Source organism: Theropithecus gelada, chromosome 9 (assembly GCF_003255815.1).
Source record: "Theropithecus gelada isolate Dixy chromosome 9, Tgel_1.0, whole genome shotgun sequence".
Classification (NCBI taxonomy): Eukaryota; Metazoa; Chordata; class Mammalia; order Primates; family Cercopithecidae; genus Theropithecus; species Theropithecus gelada.
The window spans coordinates 65,636,999-65,651,374 of NC_037677.1; the positions used below are offsets into that span (position 1 = coordinate 65,636,999).

The 14,376-nt window shown below is 41.5% G+C and overlaps 1 protein-coding gene across 4 annotated transcripts in view; it reads left to right on the plus strand.

Annotated features, from left to right (window-relative positions):
- SLC25A16 (solute carrier family 25 member 16) overlaps nucleotides 1-13,039 on the plus strand; it is a 46,103-nt gene extending 33,064 nt beyond the window's left edge. For 2 of the 4 annotated variants that reach the window (XM_025395962.1, XM_025395963.1), the window contains 5 exons: nucleotides 1,348-1,469; nucleotides 1,715-1,781; nucleotides 6,541-6,703; nucleotides 7,959-8,027; nucleotides 11,777-13,032. In XM_025395962.1, coding sequence (XP_025251747.1) covers nucleotides 1,348-1,469; nucleotides 1,715-1,781; nucleotides 6,541-6,703; nucleotides 7,959-8,027; nucleotides 11,777-11,933 — 578 coding nt within the window. In that variant the 3' untranslated portion in view covers nucleotides 11,934-13,032. Of the gene's footprint in view, nucleotides 1-1,347; nucleotides 1,470-1,714; nucleotides 1,782-6,540; nucleotides 6,704-7,958; nucleotides 8,028-11,748 lie in introns of all 4 variants that reach the window. The other 2 variants (XM_025395960.1, XM_025395961.1) reach the window with 2 other exon arrangements.
- The last annotated feature ends 1,337 nt before the right edge of the window (nucleotides 13,040-14,376 follow it).

The window sequence follows — 14,376 nt, forward strand, 5'->3', positions numbered from 1 at the left end:
CCCCTTCCCTTCCCTTCCCTTCCTTTCCTTTCCTTTTTAGATGCAGCTTTACTCTTGTCACCCAGGCTGGAGTGCAATGGCACAATCTCGGCTCACTGTAACCTCCGCCTCCTGGGTTCAAGTGATTCTCTTGCCTCAGCCTCCCAAGTTGCTGGATTACACGTGCTCGCTACCATGCCCGGCTAATTTTTGTATTTTTAGTAGAGATGGGGTTTCACCATCTTGGCCAGGCTGGTCTTCAACTCCTGACCTCACGTGATCTGTCCACCTCAGCCTCCCAAAGTGCTGGGACTACAGGTGTGAGCATGCCCAGCTCCCACAGTGATTTGCTATTAAACCTCCTTTTCTTTTCTTTTCTTTCCTTTTCTTTTCTTTTTTCTTTCTTTTCTTTTTTCTTTCTTTTCTTCTTTCTCTCTTTCTCTCTCTCCTTCTTTCCTTCCTTCCTTCCTTTCTTCTCTCTTCTCTCTTCTTTTCTTTTCTTTCATGGACTCTCACTCTGTTGCCAGGCTGGACTGTAGTGGCGCCATCTTGGCATACTGCAACCTCTGCCTCCTGGGCTCAAGTGATTCTCCTGCCTCACTACAGGCATGTGCCGCCACGCCCAGCTAATTTTTGTATTATTAATAGAGACTGGGTTTCACCGTGTTGGCCAGGATGGTCTCGATCTCTTGACCAATCCACCCGCCTTGGCCCCCCAAAGTGCTGGAATTACAGACGTGAGCCACCACGCCTGACCTATTAAACCCCTTTCAGCCAGTAACCAGAAAACTTGGAACATGGGAAAAGGAATTAAGAAATAGATGGAGTTGGGCTGGGTGTAGATTACTTATAATACCTAATATAATGTAAATGCTATGTATATATTTGTTATACTATATGGTTTAGGAAACAGTGACCAAAAAATCTGTACGTGTTCAGTACAGATGCAACCATTGTAGACCTCACTACATTTTCCATCAATGGTTGCTTGAATCCGTGGATGTGGAAACCATGGATCAGGAGGACCTACTGTGTTTCCTTTCTGATGTCTTAACTGGGAATACATAAATAGTAGAATAATTGTTTTAAAAAAAATCTCATGATTCCCTTACACTGTACACTGTACCATTTTGGTGCTGACAGTATAACTTCACAGTGAGAACTTGAAAATATTTTTTGCAAACTGACCCTTCACTTACTAGGTTGTTTTTGCATCTAATGATATGGTATAATTCTATCAGTAATATCACCTTTGATTTTATTGGGTTTTCACCATTGCCATAATATTTAGAATAATACTAATGATAGAGGAATATATGTATACATAAAATTTTTTTTTTTACCTTTAAGTTTCTACTTTCTTTTCAGGTATGACAGCAGTTATCTGTACTTACCCTCTTGACATGGTTAGGGTCCGCCTAGCATTCCAGGTGAAAGGGGAACACACCTATACAGGAATTATTCATGCATTCAAAACAATTTATGCACAGGTATTTCATATTTACCTTCCTCATCTATAACATGCCCTTTTATACTTAGGAAAATATTTTGAATGTCATATAAATAATTATTCTTTTACTTATTGATGTTAATAACAATAATTATGAAAGCACATCTTTGTGTTTCAGGGTGGATCCCAGAATAATTTTTCTGTTATAAAGTGTGATTTTGTTCTTTGATGTTTATGATAATGAGCACAATGTAATCTCACTTGCAATTTTCCTTCACTCAAAAGGAAGGTGGTTTCTTTGGATTTTACAGAGGTCTGATGCCTACTATTTTAGGAATGGCTCCATATGCAGGTATGTTTCAAATTTGCCAGAATCCTAATTTGCATGTTTAAAATTTGTTACTTTTTTTTCTTTTTTTTTCTGAAATGGTAATATAAAAAGATGCTGTCTGTTAAGTACTTTTAATAGGAAATGATTTATGCATGGTCACATAATATTAATGTCTTGGATATAAAGATGACTATTTGTATACGATAAGTAGAAAATTACTTTACATCTTTTTCTTAATATCTGAGCCAGCTGTAGTCTTATTAACACACACGTTAGATGATGTTAAACATTTAGTTTTTATGAACATGTTAATTAAAAGTAGGAGTTGAAAAGTGGTTTTTGTCTCATTATAAATAATGAAGACTTATGGGAAATTTTGACAATATAGAAAAGTAGAAAGAAGAAAAATAAGGATACCTGTAGTTCTCTAGTCTCCATTATTACCTTGTTTACAGTCCTGTTTTTTTTTTTTTTTTTGAGGCGGAGTTTTGCTCTTGTTGCCCAAGCTGGAGTGCAATGGCGTGATCTCGGCTCACCGCAACCTCTGCCTGCCGGGTTCAAGCGATTCTCTTGCCTTGGCCTCCCAAAGTGCTGGGATTATAGGTGTGAGCCACTGTGCCCGGCAGCCCTGTTTTTTTTTTTAAAACTAAACTTTTTATTTTGAGGTAATTGTGGATTTACATACAGTTGTGTTACAAGACAAAGTTGCAGCCAGTTTAGTTTAAACATCTCAGTTGGCTTTATTTGCAATTCTAGAATTGGGCAATACTTCATTTCATAAAAATAGAGTAAGAGTTGGAATGACTAGACCCGAAGGAGTTGATTTTATATAGAGAAGGGGTTGAAGAAAGCAGAAACAATGAACAAGCAGGTTGCTCAGTTCAAAGTTACTATCCTTGTAAGTTGGGGACAGGAAGAATAAAATAGAAAAATCACTAGTTAACTTCAGGTTATATTAGGCTACCTTTTTTGTGTAAGTATTAAAGCAAAAGATGCCGAGTGTGGTGGCTCAAGCCTGTAATCCCAGCACTTTTGGAGGCCAAGGCGGGTGGATCACCTGAAGTCACGAGTTCGAGACTGGCCTGGCCAACATGGTGAAACCCTGTCTCTACTAAAAATACAAAAATTAGCTGGCTTGGTGGCGTGTGCCTGTAATCCCAGCTACTCGGGAGGTTGAGGCAGGAGAATCATTTGAACCTAGGAGGCGGAGGTGGTGGTGAGCCAAGATCCCGCCACTGCACTCTAGCCTGGGTAAAAGAGTGAGACTCCATTTATAAATCAGTCAGTCAATCAATCAATCTAGCAGAGAGAAGTTTACTATCAAGCTTATTCAAGATTGAAACTGGCCTGTTAGAGAAAGTAGCTGTCACTTCTTTCTCCTAATTTCTCAGGAGGTCAGGTAACAACTAGTTTTAGTTTGGTAGTGTGGAACTTAAGCATGGGTGACTCTGTTTTGATTTTTAGTCTGGTTTGTTAGGGCCTAGTGTAGGAGCTTCGTCCAAAAGAATGGACACTCTCCTCGGTGACAGAGTGAGACCTTGTCTCTAAAAATCAAACAAACAAAAAAGCAACAAGGGCCGGGTGCGGTGACTCATGCCTGTAATCCCAGCACTTTGTGAGGCCAAGGCAGGCAGATCACCTGAGGTCAGGAGTTTGAGACCAGCCTGACCAACATGGAAAAATCCCATCTCTACTAAAAATATAAAATTAGCCGGGCGTGGTGGTGCATGCCTGTAATCCCAGCTACTTGGGAGGCTGAGGCAGGAAAATTGCTTGAACCCAGAAGGCGGAAGTTGCAGTGAGCCGAGATTGCGCCATTGCACTCCAGTCTGGGCCACAAGAGCAAAACTCCATCTCAAAAAAAAAAAAAAAAAAAAAAAGCAACAACAACAACAAAAAAACAGTGCACTAATAGCAAACTAAAATGTGCTGTGGCCAGACATGGTGGCTCACACCTATAATCCCAGAACTTTGGGAGGCTGAGGCAGGAGGATTACTTGAGCCTAGGAATTTGAGACCAGCCTTGGCAACATGGGGAGAATCTGTCTCTACAAATAATTTTCTAAAATTAGCCAGGCTTGGTGTGAGGCGAGAGGATTGCCTGAGCCCAGAAGGTTGAGGCTTCAGTGAGCTGTGATCATGCCACTGTACTCCAGTCTGAATGACAGAGTAAGACCCTGTCCCAGTTTGAAAAAAAAAATTGTTTTTTAAGCTGTTCTAGTGGTTCAGAAATTCCAGTTTTAAGGTAGTTGAATGTATCAATCTATTCTTTTATGGATAGTCTTTATTGTGTCAAGAAATATTTTCTTCTGATAATGATTTTTAACGTTTAGCATTTTATATATATGCCACTAATCTCTCTGGAAGTATTTATTTTCTTTGTTAAGGAAGTTTTTTTTTTTTTTTTTTTATCCCCTTCAGTTTTGACTTGGCACCATTTTATAGTATCTTCTTGGCCGGGTGCAGTGGCTCATGCCTGTAATCCGAGCAGTTTGGGAGGCCCAGGGGGAGTGGATCACGAGGTCTGGAGTTCGAGACCAACCTGACCAACATGGTGAAATGCCGTCTGTACTAAAAATACAAAAATTAGCCAGGCGTGGTGGAGCACGTCTGTAATCCCAGCTACTCAGGAGGCTGAGGCAAGAGAATCACTTGAACCCGCGAGGTGGAGGCTGCAGTGAGCCAACATCGTACCATTGCACTCCAGCCTGGGTGACAAGAATAAAACTATGTTTCCAAAAAAAAAAAAAAAAAAGTGGCCGGGCGCGGTGGCTCAAGCCTGTAATCCCAGCACTTTGGGAGGCCGAGACGGGCGGATCACGAGGTCAGGAGATCGAGACCATCCTGGCTAACACGGTGAAACCCCGTCTCTACTAAAAATACAAGAAAATTAGCCGGGCGAGGTGGTGGGAGCCTGTAGTCCCAGCTACTCGGGAGGCTGAGGCAGGAGAATGGCGTGAACCCGGGGGGGCGGAGCTTGCAGTGAGCCGAGATCGCGCCACTGCACTCCAGCCTGGGGCACAGAGCAAGACTCCGTCTCAAAAAAAAAAAAAAAATAGGAAAAAAGTATCTTCTTTTCCCAGTCATCTTAAAAAAATAACGTAATGCAGAGTTGTTGTTTTTTTTTTTTCTTTTTTTCTTTGACATAGAGTCTTGCTGTGTTGCCCAGGCTGGAGTGCAGTGGTGCAATCATAGCTGAGTGCAGTGGTGCAATCATGGCTCACTACAGCCTTGACCTCCCTTGGCTCAGGTTATCCTCCCACATCAGCGGCCTGAGTAACTGGGACTACAGACATGTAACACACTGCATCTACATCCTTTTAAAAATTTTTTGCAGTGATGAGTTCTCACTATATTACCCAGGCTGGTCTCAAACTCTGGAGCTTGAGCAGTCCTCCCACCTTAGCCTCCATTAGTGTTAGGATTAGAAGGATGAGCTGCCACATGGGCTAGGGCAGTTTCACAATGAGTCTTTATATTTGGTAAGAGAAATCCCTTATGAATCTTTTTTTTTTTTGAGACAGAGTCTCGCTGTTGCCCAGGCTGGAGTACAGTGTTGTGATCTCGGCTCACTGCATCCTCTGCCTCCTGGGTTCAAGCAATTCTCTTGTCTCAGCCTCCTGAGTAGCTGGGACTACAGGCGCACACCAACACACCCGGCTAATATTTGTATTTTTTGTAGAGATGGGGTTTCACCATGTTGGCCAGGCTGGTCTCAAACTCCTGACCTTGTGATCTGCCCGCCACAGCCTCCCAAAGTGCTGGGATTACAGGCATGAGCCACTGAGCCTGGCCAATTCAATAAACATCACAATATCTCGAGTAAGGCTTAGTTGGGAGGAATGCTTACATTTCATATCTATTTACTTTTTTCCCCTCCCTGAATTTCATTCCTAATTTTATTAATAAATAATGATTCTAGTAAAATCATGTAATGTTTAACAAGCACTATCTGCATACTATTTTTATTAGATTCTGCGTGTTTTGTGAATTAACATAAACGCTTCTGTCATGGTCACAATTCTTCCTTGAAGACAAACTTAGACACTTAATTAAAATAAAAATGCTTTTTCACTTCTTAATTTTTGCCTGTATCTTACATTATCACCATTACTGTTTTTTTGTTTTGTTTTGTTTTGTGTTTGAGATGGAGTTTCGCTCTTGTTGCCCAGGCTGGAGTGCAATGGTGTGATCTCGGCTCACTGCAAACTCCGCCTCCTGGGTTCAAATGATTCTCCTGCCTCAGCCTCCTAAGTAACTGGGATTACAGGCATGCACCACCACACCCGACTAATTGTGTATTTTTAGTAGAGACGGGGTTTCTCCATGTTGGTCAGGCTGGTCTGAAACTCCTGACCTCAGGTAATCCGCCCACCTCAGCCTCCCAAAGTGTTGGGATTACAGGCGTGAGCCACCGTGCCTGGCCATCATTGTTATTTTAAATGTAAGTTGTCACATTTCCTTGTAATTAATAGTCATGAATTTAATGTTTCTCATGTGAAACCTTGGAAAACGTTATTTTTTTCACATATAAAGTGGCATTATATCCACTATAGCCTCCGTCAGTGCAGTAAACTGCAGTGGTGCATGAAAACCAAAGCTATAATTTTTTATTGGTGGTAATTTCGTCATCTTTCGGTTATTTATGTACACAAATCTTTCTATTTTAAATTAAGCCAAACACCAGAAATTAGGAAATGTGTTTATTATTTAAGAATGGTGTCTTTTTCACAGCTCATGTTACGTTAAGCATCATGGTGAATTTATTATTTTTTTTCAGGTGTTTCATTTTTTACTTTTGGTACCTTAAAGAGTGTTGGGCTTTCCCATGCTCCTACCCTTCTTGGCAGACCTTCGTCAGACAATCCTAATGTCTTAGTGTTGAAAACTCACGTAAACTTACTTTGTGGTGGTGTTGCTGGAGCAATAGCGCAGACAATATCGTAAGTTTCTTCACCAACTTAATCAGATTATGGTTACCCAATCCTGATTTTCAACATTGGTTAATCATTTATTTTTTCTAATAGATTATTCAAAAAGAGGATCCCTTGCAAAATATAAGTATCAATTTAATACATTTTTCCAGATGTGTGTGCACTTTAAGCATATTATAAATAATTACATGTTTGGATGGAGTAGTGCTGCCTGTTGTCTCAACTACTTGGGAGACTGTGGCAGGAGGATTGCTTGAGCCCAGGAGTTTGAGGCCAGTCTGGGAGATATAGCGAGACCTTGCCCCTAAGAAAAAAAGAAAGAGGGCGGGTGCAGTGGCTCACGCCTGTAATCCCAGCAGTTTGGAAGGCCGAGGCGGGTCGGTTGGATCACGAGGTCAAGAGACCATCTGGCCAACATGGTGAAAACCCGTCTTTACTGAAAACACAAAAATTAGCCAGGTGTGGTGGCGGCCCCCTGTAATCCCAGCTACTTGGGAGGTCAAGGCAGAGAATTGCTTGAACCTGGGAGGTGGAGGTTGCAGTGAGCCAAGATTGCATTACTGCACTCCAGCCTGGGCGACAGAGTGAGACTCCGTCTCAAAAAAAAAAAAAAGAGAGATTGCATTTGTATATTGTGTATTTAATTTCAGGCAGTTATCTGTATTATTAGTTTTAGCCCTTATGGAAAATTTTGTATTGGTCTACTGTATTCAAGGGGACTTGCTGCATAACAGTAGAGCAATTCTCAACTGGGGGTGGTTTTACCGCCAGTGGACATTTGTTAATGTCTGGAGACATTTTTGGTTGTCACAGCTGGGAGAGTGCTACCGGCATCTAGTAGGCAGAGGTCAGGGAAGTGCTTAAATATCTCTAGTGCACAGGACAGTTCCCCACAACAAAGGAAGATCCAACCCAAAATGTCAGTAGTGCCAATGTTGAGAAACTGTATATTAGTGTTCAACAGTGAAAAGCAACCAGTTTGTTTCTTCAGGAACTGGCATTTCATTTGGCCTTTAGGAATAAACAGAACTTGATATTACGGTGATGGGAGAGAAGAATCCTCTAATCAGAGGGATCACATAAGCAAAGATCTCTATATTGTTAATTGATTTTATTCATATGCCTATATCCTGACTCCTAGGTTAGACAGAACAATAAGAGCAGTAACACATTATTTCTTTGAGTTTATAGGGCTTTGTATTCAATAGTTGTTGAGTAGAAAACCAAAAATTTTTAATTCTTTATGCCTTTTTTCTTCTTTTAGCTACCCATTTGATGTGACACGTCGGCGAATGCAATTAGGAACTGTTCTGCCAGAATTTGAAAAGTGCCTGTAAGTTCATCATATGTCATTGTTCATTTTCTTTAGGAAATGTAACATTAAACTCAGTAAGGAGGTATGACTCTAGTTTGACCAATAGTCTGTATCTTCCATTTTATCTCCCAAAGTTTATTTTGGAAACTTTGTAAGATTACAATCAGGCAATCAGTTTCTTTTTTTTTTTTTGAGATGCAGTCTTACTCTGTCATCTGGGCTGGAGTATAGTGGCATGGTCTTGGCTAACTGTAACCTCTGCCTCCCGGGTTCAAGTGATTCTCCTGCCTCAGTCTTCCAAGCAGCTGGGATTACAGGCACCCACCACCATGACTGGCTAATTTTTGTATTTTTAGTAGAAACAAGGTTTCACCATGTTGGCCAGACTGGTCTTGAACTCCTGACCTCAAGTGATCTGCCTACGTGCCTGGTCTATAATCAGGTTCTAATCCTCCTGTTAAAAATTTAATTTAAGGCCAGGCACGATAGCTTATGCCTGTAATCCTAGCACTTTGGGAAGCCGAGGAGGGCATATCACCTGAGGTCTGGAGTTTGAGACCAGCCTGGCCAACATGATGAAATCCCGTCTGTACTAAAAATACAAAAATTAGCCAGACGTGGTGTCGGGTGTGACAGACGGAGACTCGTCTCAATAAAACAAAACAAACAAACAAAAAAACAAAAGATTAAATTTAGGCTAGTCGTAGTAGCTCATGCCTGTAATCTGAGCAATTTGGGAGGCCAAGGTGAAAGGATCACTTGAACTCAGGAGTCCAAGACCAGCCCAGACAACACAGTGAGACCTTGTCTCTTAAAAAAAATAATAATATTTTAGAGCTGTTTTTTTTTTTTTTTTTTTTTTTAAGACAAAGTCTCACTTTTGTCCCCCAGGTTGCAGTGCAATGGCATGATGTCAGCTCACTGCAACCTCTGCCTCCTGGGTTAAAGCGATTCTCCTGCCTCAGCCTCCCTAGTAGCTGGGATTATAGGTACCTGCCACCATGCCTGGCTAATTTTTTTATTTTTACGAGAGACAGGGTTTCACCATGTTGTCCAGGCTGGTCTGGTACTCCTGACCTCAGGTGATCTGCCTGCCTTGGCCTCCCAAAGTGCTGGGATTACAGGCGTGAGCCTCCATGCCCAGCCAGTTTTTAAAAATAGTAATATAATGTGAGCTACATGTTTAACATTTTTGGTAGCCAAATTTTTAAAAAGTATAAAAAGAAATATTGCTCGGGAGGCTGAGGCACGATAATTGCTTGAACCCAGGAGGCGGAGGTTGCAGTGAGCCGAGATGGTGCCACTGTACTCCAGCCTAGGTGACAGAGTGAGACTCTGCCTCAAAAAAAACCAAAAGAGGCCTGGAGCAGTGGCTCACACCTGTAATCCCAGCACTTTGGGAGGCAGAGGTGGGTGGATCATGAGGTCAGGAGTTCAAGACCAACATGGCCAAGATGGTGAAACCTGTCTCTACTAAAAATACAAAAACAATTAGCTGGGCATGGTGGCAGGCATCTGTCATGCCGGCTACTCAGGAGGCTGAGGCAGGGAATTGCTTCAACCCGGGAGGCGGAAGTTGCAGTTAGCCAAGATCATGCCGCTTCACTCCAGCCGGGGTGACAGAGCGAGATTCTTGTCTAAAAAAGAAAAAGGGCCGGGCGCGGTGGCTCACACCTGTAATCCCAGCACTTTGGGAGGCCGAGGAGGGAGGATCACAAGGTCAGGAGATCAAGACCATCCAAGGTCAGGAGATCAAGATCAACCCTGTCTCTACTAAAAATACAAAAAAATTAGCTGGATGTGGTGGGGCGTGCCTATAGTCGCAGCTACTCGGGAGGCTGAGGCACAAGAATCACTTGAGCCCAGGAGCAGAGATTGCAGTGAGCCGAGATCGTGCCACTGCACTCCAGCCTGGCAGCGAGACTGCGTCTCAAAAAAAATAAAAAAAAATAAAAAATAAAAAAAAGAAAAGAAAAAGAAGAAAAAAAAAATAATTGTGAAAAATATTTTTTGTTAAACCTAAAATGTTATCACCTCAATATTTTGTTGTTTTGTTTCCTTTTTTTTTTATATGAAGTATTTGAAATCCAGGATGTATTTTACACTCACAGCACATCTTGATTTGGACTGCCACATTTCAAGTGCTTAATAGCCGTATGTGGCTAGTGGCTGCTGTGATTGTATAGCACAGCTCCAGAGTTTTCTTTATAGTGATTTAAAATCATTCCATTTGATTGGTGATATGTTGTCTCTCAGGGGAAGAGCAGAACATTTGTTCATGAATTTGGATTGCCTTATTTACCCAAAAGATTTTTTTGGCCATGAGCATTGCCCTGTGCTTGTAGTATTCAGCTACTTGAGAGGCTGAGGTGGGAGGTTCACTTGAGGCCAGGAGTTTGAGATCAGCTTGGGAAACATTGTAAGACCTTGTCTCTAAAAAAATTTTTTTTAACTAAAAAAAACATTAACGAGGCATGGTGGTGGTATGTGCCTATAGTCCCAGCTACTCAAGAGGCTGAGGTGGGAGGATTGCTTGTGCCCAAGAGTTGGAGGCTGTCGTGAGCAATGATTGCCACTGCACTCCAGCCTGGGCAACAGAGTGAGAACCTGTCTCTTTAAAAAAAAAACAAAAACTGGCCGGGCGCGGTGGCTCAAGCCTGTAATCCCAGCACTTTGGGAGGCCGAGACGGGCGGATCACGAGGTCAGGAGATCGAGACCATCCTGGTTAACCCGGTGAAACCCCGTCTCTACTAAAAAATACAAAAAACTAGCCGGGCGAGGTGGCGGGCGCCTGTAGTCCCAGCTACTCGGGAGGCTGAGGCAGGAGACTGGCGTAAACCCGGGAGGCGGAGCTTGCAGTGAGCTGAGATCCGGCCACTGCACTCCAGCCTGGGCGACAGAGCCAGACTTACTCTTAAAAAAAAAGATTTTTGAAAAGATTTCAGTCCAGATTGCCTGTTGAAAGGGGAAGGCCAAGCCCACATTATTGGTTTGAAAGGAAAGGAACAACTCTGAAACAGGAAAGTCTTCTTGGCTGAAATCTGAAAGATAGTCCTTCAAGCTTTAGTTCTATAACCACCTGCTGTTGGTACTGTGCAACTTCAGCTATAATAAAGGCTTAAAGGGCAACTGGACATACATCCTTTAAAAGGATTGCATTAATATTTCAAATATAAGTATGAAATAGTGTTGTCTAATAAATGTCATAGACATAGTACAAACAAAATATGTTGTACTAATGAGTCCTGAAATTTGATGCATAATGCTTGTACTTGTTTGGAATGATTTGCCTTTTTATTATGAAAAAAGTTTCGCTTGTTGTAACATTTGTCTTCCTAAAGCTATTCAAGATGGCATTTAAGCTTCTTTAAAAATTGATATTATGGCCTGGGTGCGGTGGCTCACGTCTGTAATCCCAGCACTTTGGGAGGCCGAGGTGGGTGGATCACCTGAGGTCAGGAGTTCGAGACTGCCCTGGGCAACATGGAGAAACCCCATCTTTACTAAAAATTACAAAAATTAGCTGGGCATGGTGGCATGCGCCTGTAATCCCAGCTACTCAGGAGGCTGAGAGAGGAGAATCACTTGAACCTGGGAGGCAGAGACTGCAGTGAGCTGAGATCGTACCACTGCAATCCACATTCCCACCTGGGTGACAGAGCAAGAGTCCATTTCAAAAAAAAAAAAAAAATTGATATTATGGATCCTGAAATTGTTTCTTCATGAATGGGCATAGAGGTGTCATCATTTAATCATTGTCTTTCAGTACCATGCGGGATACTATGAAGTATGTCTATGGACACCATGGAATTCGAAAAGGACTCTATCGTGGTTTATCTCTTAATTACATTCGCTGTATTCCCTCTCAAGCAGTTGCTTTTACAACATATGAACTTATGAAGCAGGTTTTTCACCTCAACTAAAAAAAAAAAATTATGGTTGGTTTTCCTTAATACATTCTCAGAGGGAGAAATGAAACGTTACTTTAATTGTTGGGGGAACATTACTTGAATGGGGATATTTACACTGTCACAGGAGCCACTGGTATTTTAGTACTTGATTATTTTTTCTTTAGTCACAAATCAGAAGTGCTTACCATACTTTTTGATGCCAAACATTATACCTTAGAACATTGAAAAAAATATTCCTAAGCTGATGCTGGCTAAACCGCTTTAAAGTTTTATTTGGAAGTAGAACTAGCTTTAAAACGGGGTTCAAGAGGTTGCCATTAGCTTTGTCATGCTGTTCAAAGTTTTTAATTGTTATCATGGTTTTTAAAAGACTGACAGTGTTTATTATTATTAAAATAAGCAGGGTTGGTTATATTGCAGTAGAATAATGAGAACTGAATTTTTAAGTTCTATAAAACAGCCAGCATTGACATTTTATTTTTGTTATCTCTCTTCTCACAATTATGCTCCACTGGATAATAGGAAAAACACTTCTTTCCTTCATTTTTTAAATAAAATTAATGTTGTATTTAAAAAGTAGCCATGTAGAGACACAAAAATAAATGAAGAAGCTGGGCATGGTAGGATGGGCATGTGGTCCCAGCTACTCTGGAAGCTGAGGTGAGAGGATCACTTGAGCCCTGGAATTCCATGCCAGCCTGTGCAACATAGTGAGACCCCGTTTAATAAATGAATGAACGACTAAGTCTTGCTCAATTGTTATTACTAGGTACTATGAGTGACTTACATGTGTTTGAAAATGTCAGTGTGTTTCCCAGAGGCAGAAATAAAAATACTGAATATCTTCGCTTTCAAAAACAAAGTAGCACTGTAGATTTGATTTTGTTAGATGATTCACTCTATACTAGAATATTTATTTAAGTAGACTGTGAAATATTTATTAATGTAGATGTGAATATCAAAAAATGTTTCTAAGGTATTATGATGCATCAACTAGTTCTTCCATGTAAAATAATTTTAGTGCAATATGAAGACGTAGAAATGTAAAATATGATTTGAATTGTTATCCTTTATATTAAGAAAATGTTTTAAAATGTAAGAATTCCATTTATTCTCTTTAGAGTGCTTTTATGATTTATTATAAATAAGCATGTCAGAAATGGGAAGGGAATATTTAAAGTTCTGTCTTCAGAAACAGTAATTTGTAGAATTGATGTGACTTTTTTTTTTTTTGAGACAGAGTCTTGCTTTATTGCCCAGGCTGGAGTGCAGTGGTGTGATCTTGGCTCACTGCAACCTCTGCTTCCCGGGTTCAAGTGATTCTCCTGCCTCAGTCTCCCAAGTAGCTGGGACTACAGGTGCCCACCACCACGCCAGGCTAATTTTTGTGTTTTTAGTAGGACGGGATTTCACTGTGTTAGCCAGGATGACCTCGATCTCCTGACATCATGATCTGCCCACTTTGGTCTCCCAAAGTGCTGGGATTACTGGCATGAGCCATGGCGCCCGGCCCTTTGATATGACTTTAAAGACATTAGAAGTCTAGGCGAGGTGGCTCACGCCTTTATTCCCAGCACTTTGGGAGGCCGAGTTGGGTGGATCACCTATCAGGAGTTTAAGATCAACATGGTGAAACTCCACCTCTACTAAAAATACAAAAATTAGCCAGTGTGGTGGCTCGTGCCTGTAGTCCCAGCTACTCACGAGGCTGAGACATGAGAATTGCTTGAGCCCGGGAAGCGGAGGTTGCAGTGAGCTGAGATTATACCACTGCACTCCAGCCTGGGTGACAGAGTGAGACTCAGTCTCAAAAAACAAAATAAATAAATAAAAGACATTAAAAAACTAAGTTGAGGCCGGGCATGGTGGCTCTTGCCTGTAACCCTAGCACTTTGGGAGGCTGAGGCAGGAGGATATCTTGACCTCAGGAGTTCGAGACCAGCCTGGGCAACATAGTGAGACCCCGTTTCTTTCAAACAAAAGAAGGAAAACTAAGTTTAAAGTGTTATTTTTGCTTCAATTTTTATTTCTTTACATAAAAGGTTTCTTGTGATACCTGGGTAAAAATTTGATGAGCTGGTTTCATTTTGAAAATCTTTATTTTAAAAATAAGTATGTATCTTTGTATGATTTATAAGTGTACCAGTAGGTAGAAATACATGTGTTCTTGGCCAGATGTGGTGGCGCACTCCTGTAATTCCAGCATTTTGGGAGGCTAAGGTGAGTGGATCACCTGAGGTCAGGAGTTGGAGACGAAACTGGCCAACGTGGAGAAACCCCGTCTCTACTAAAAATACAAAAATTAGCCAGGCATGGTGGCAGGTGCCTGTAATCCCAGCTACTTGGGAGGCTGAGGCAGGGAGAACTGCTTGAACCCAGGAGGCACAGGTTGCAGTGAGCCGAGACTGCGCCATTGCACTCCAACCTGGGCGGCAGAGTGAGACTGTATTAAAAA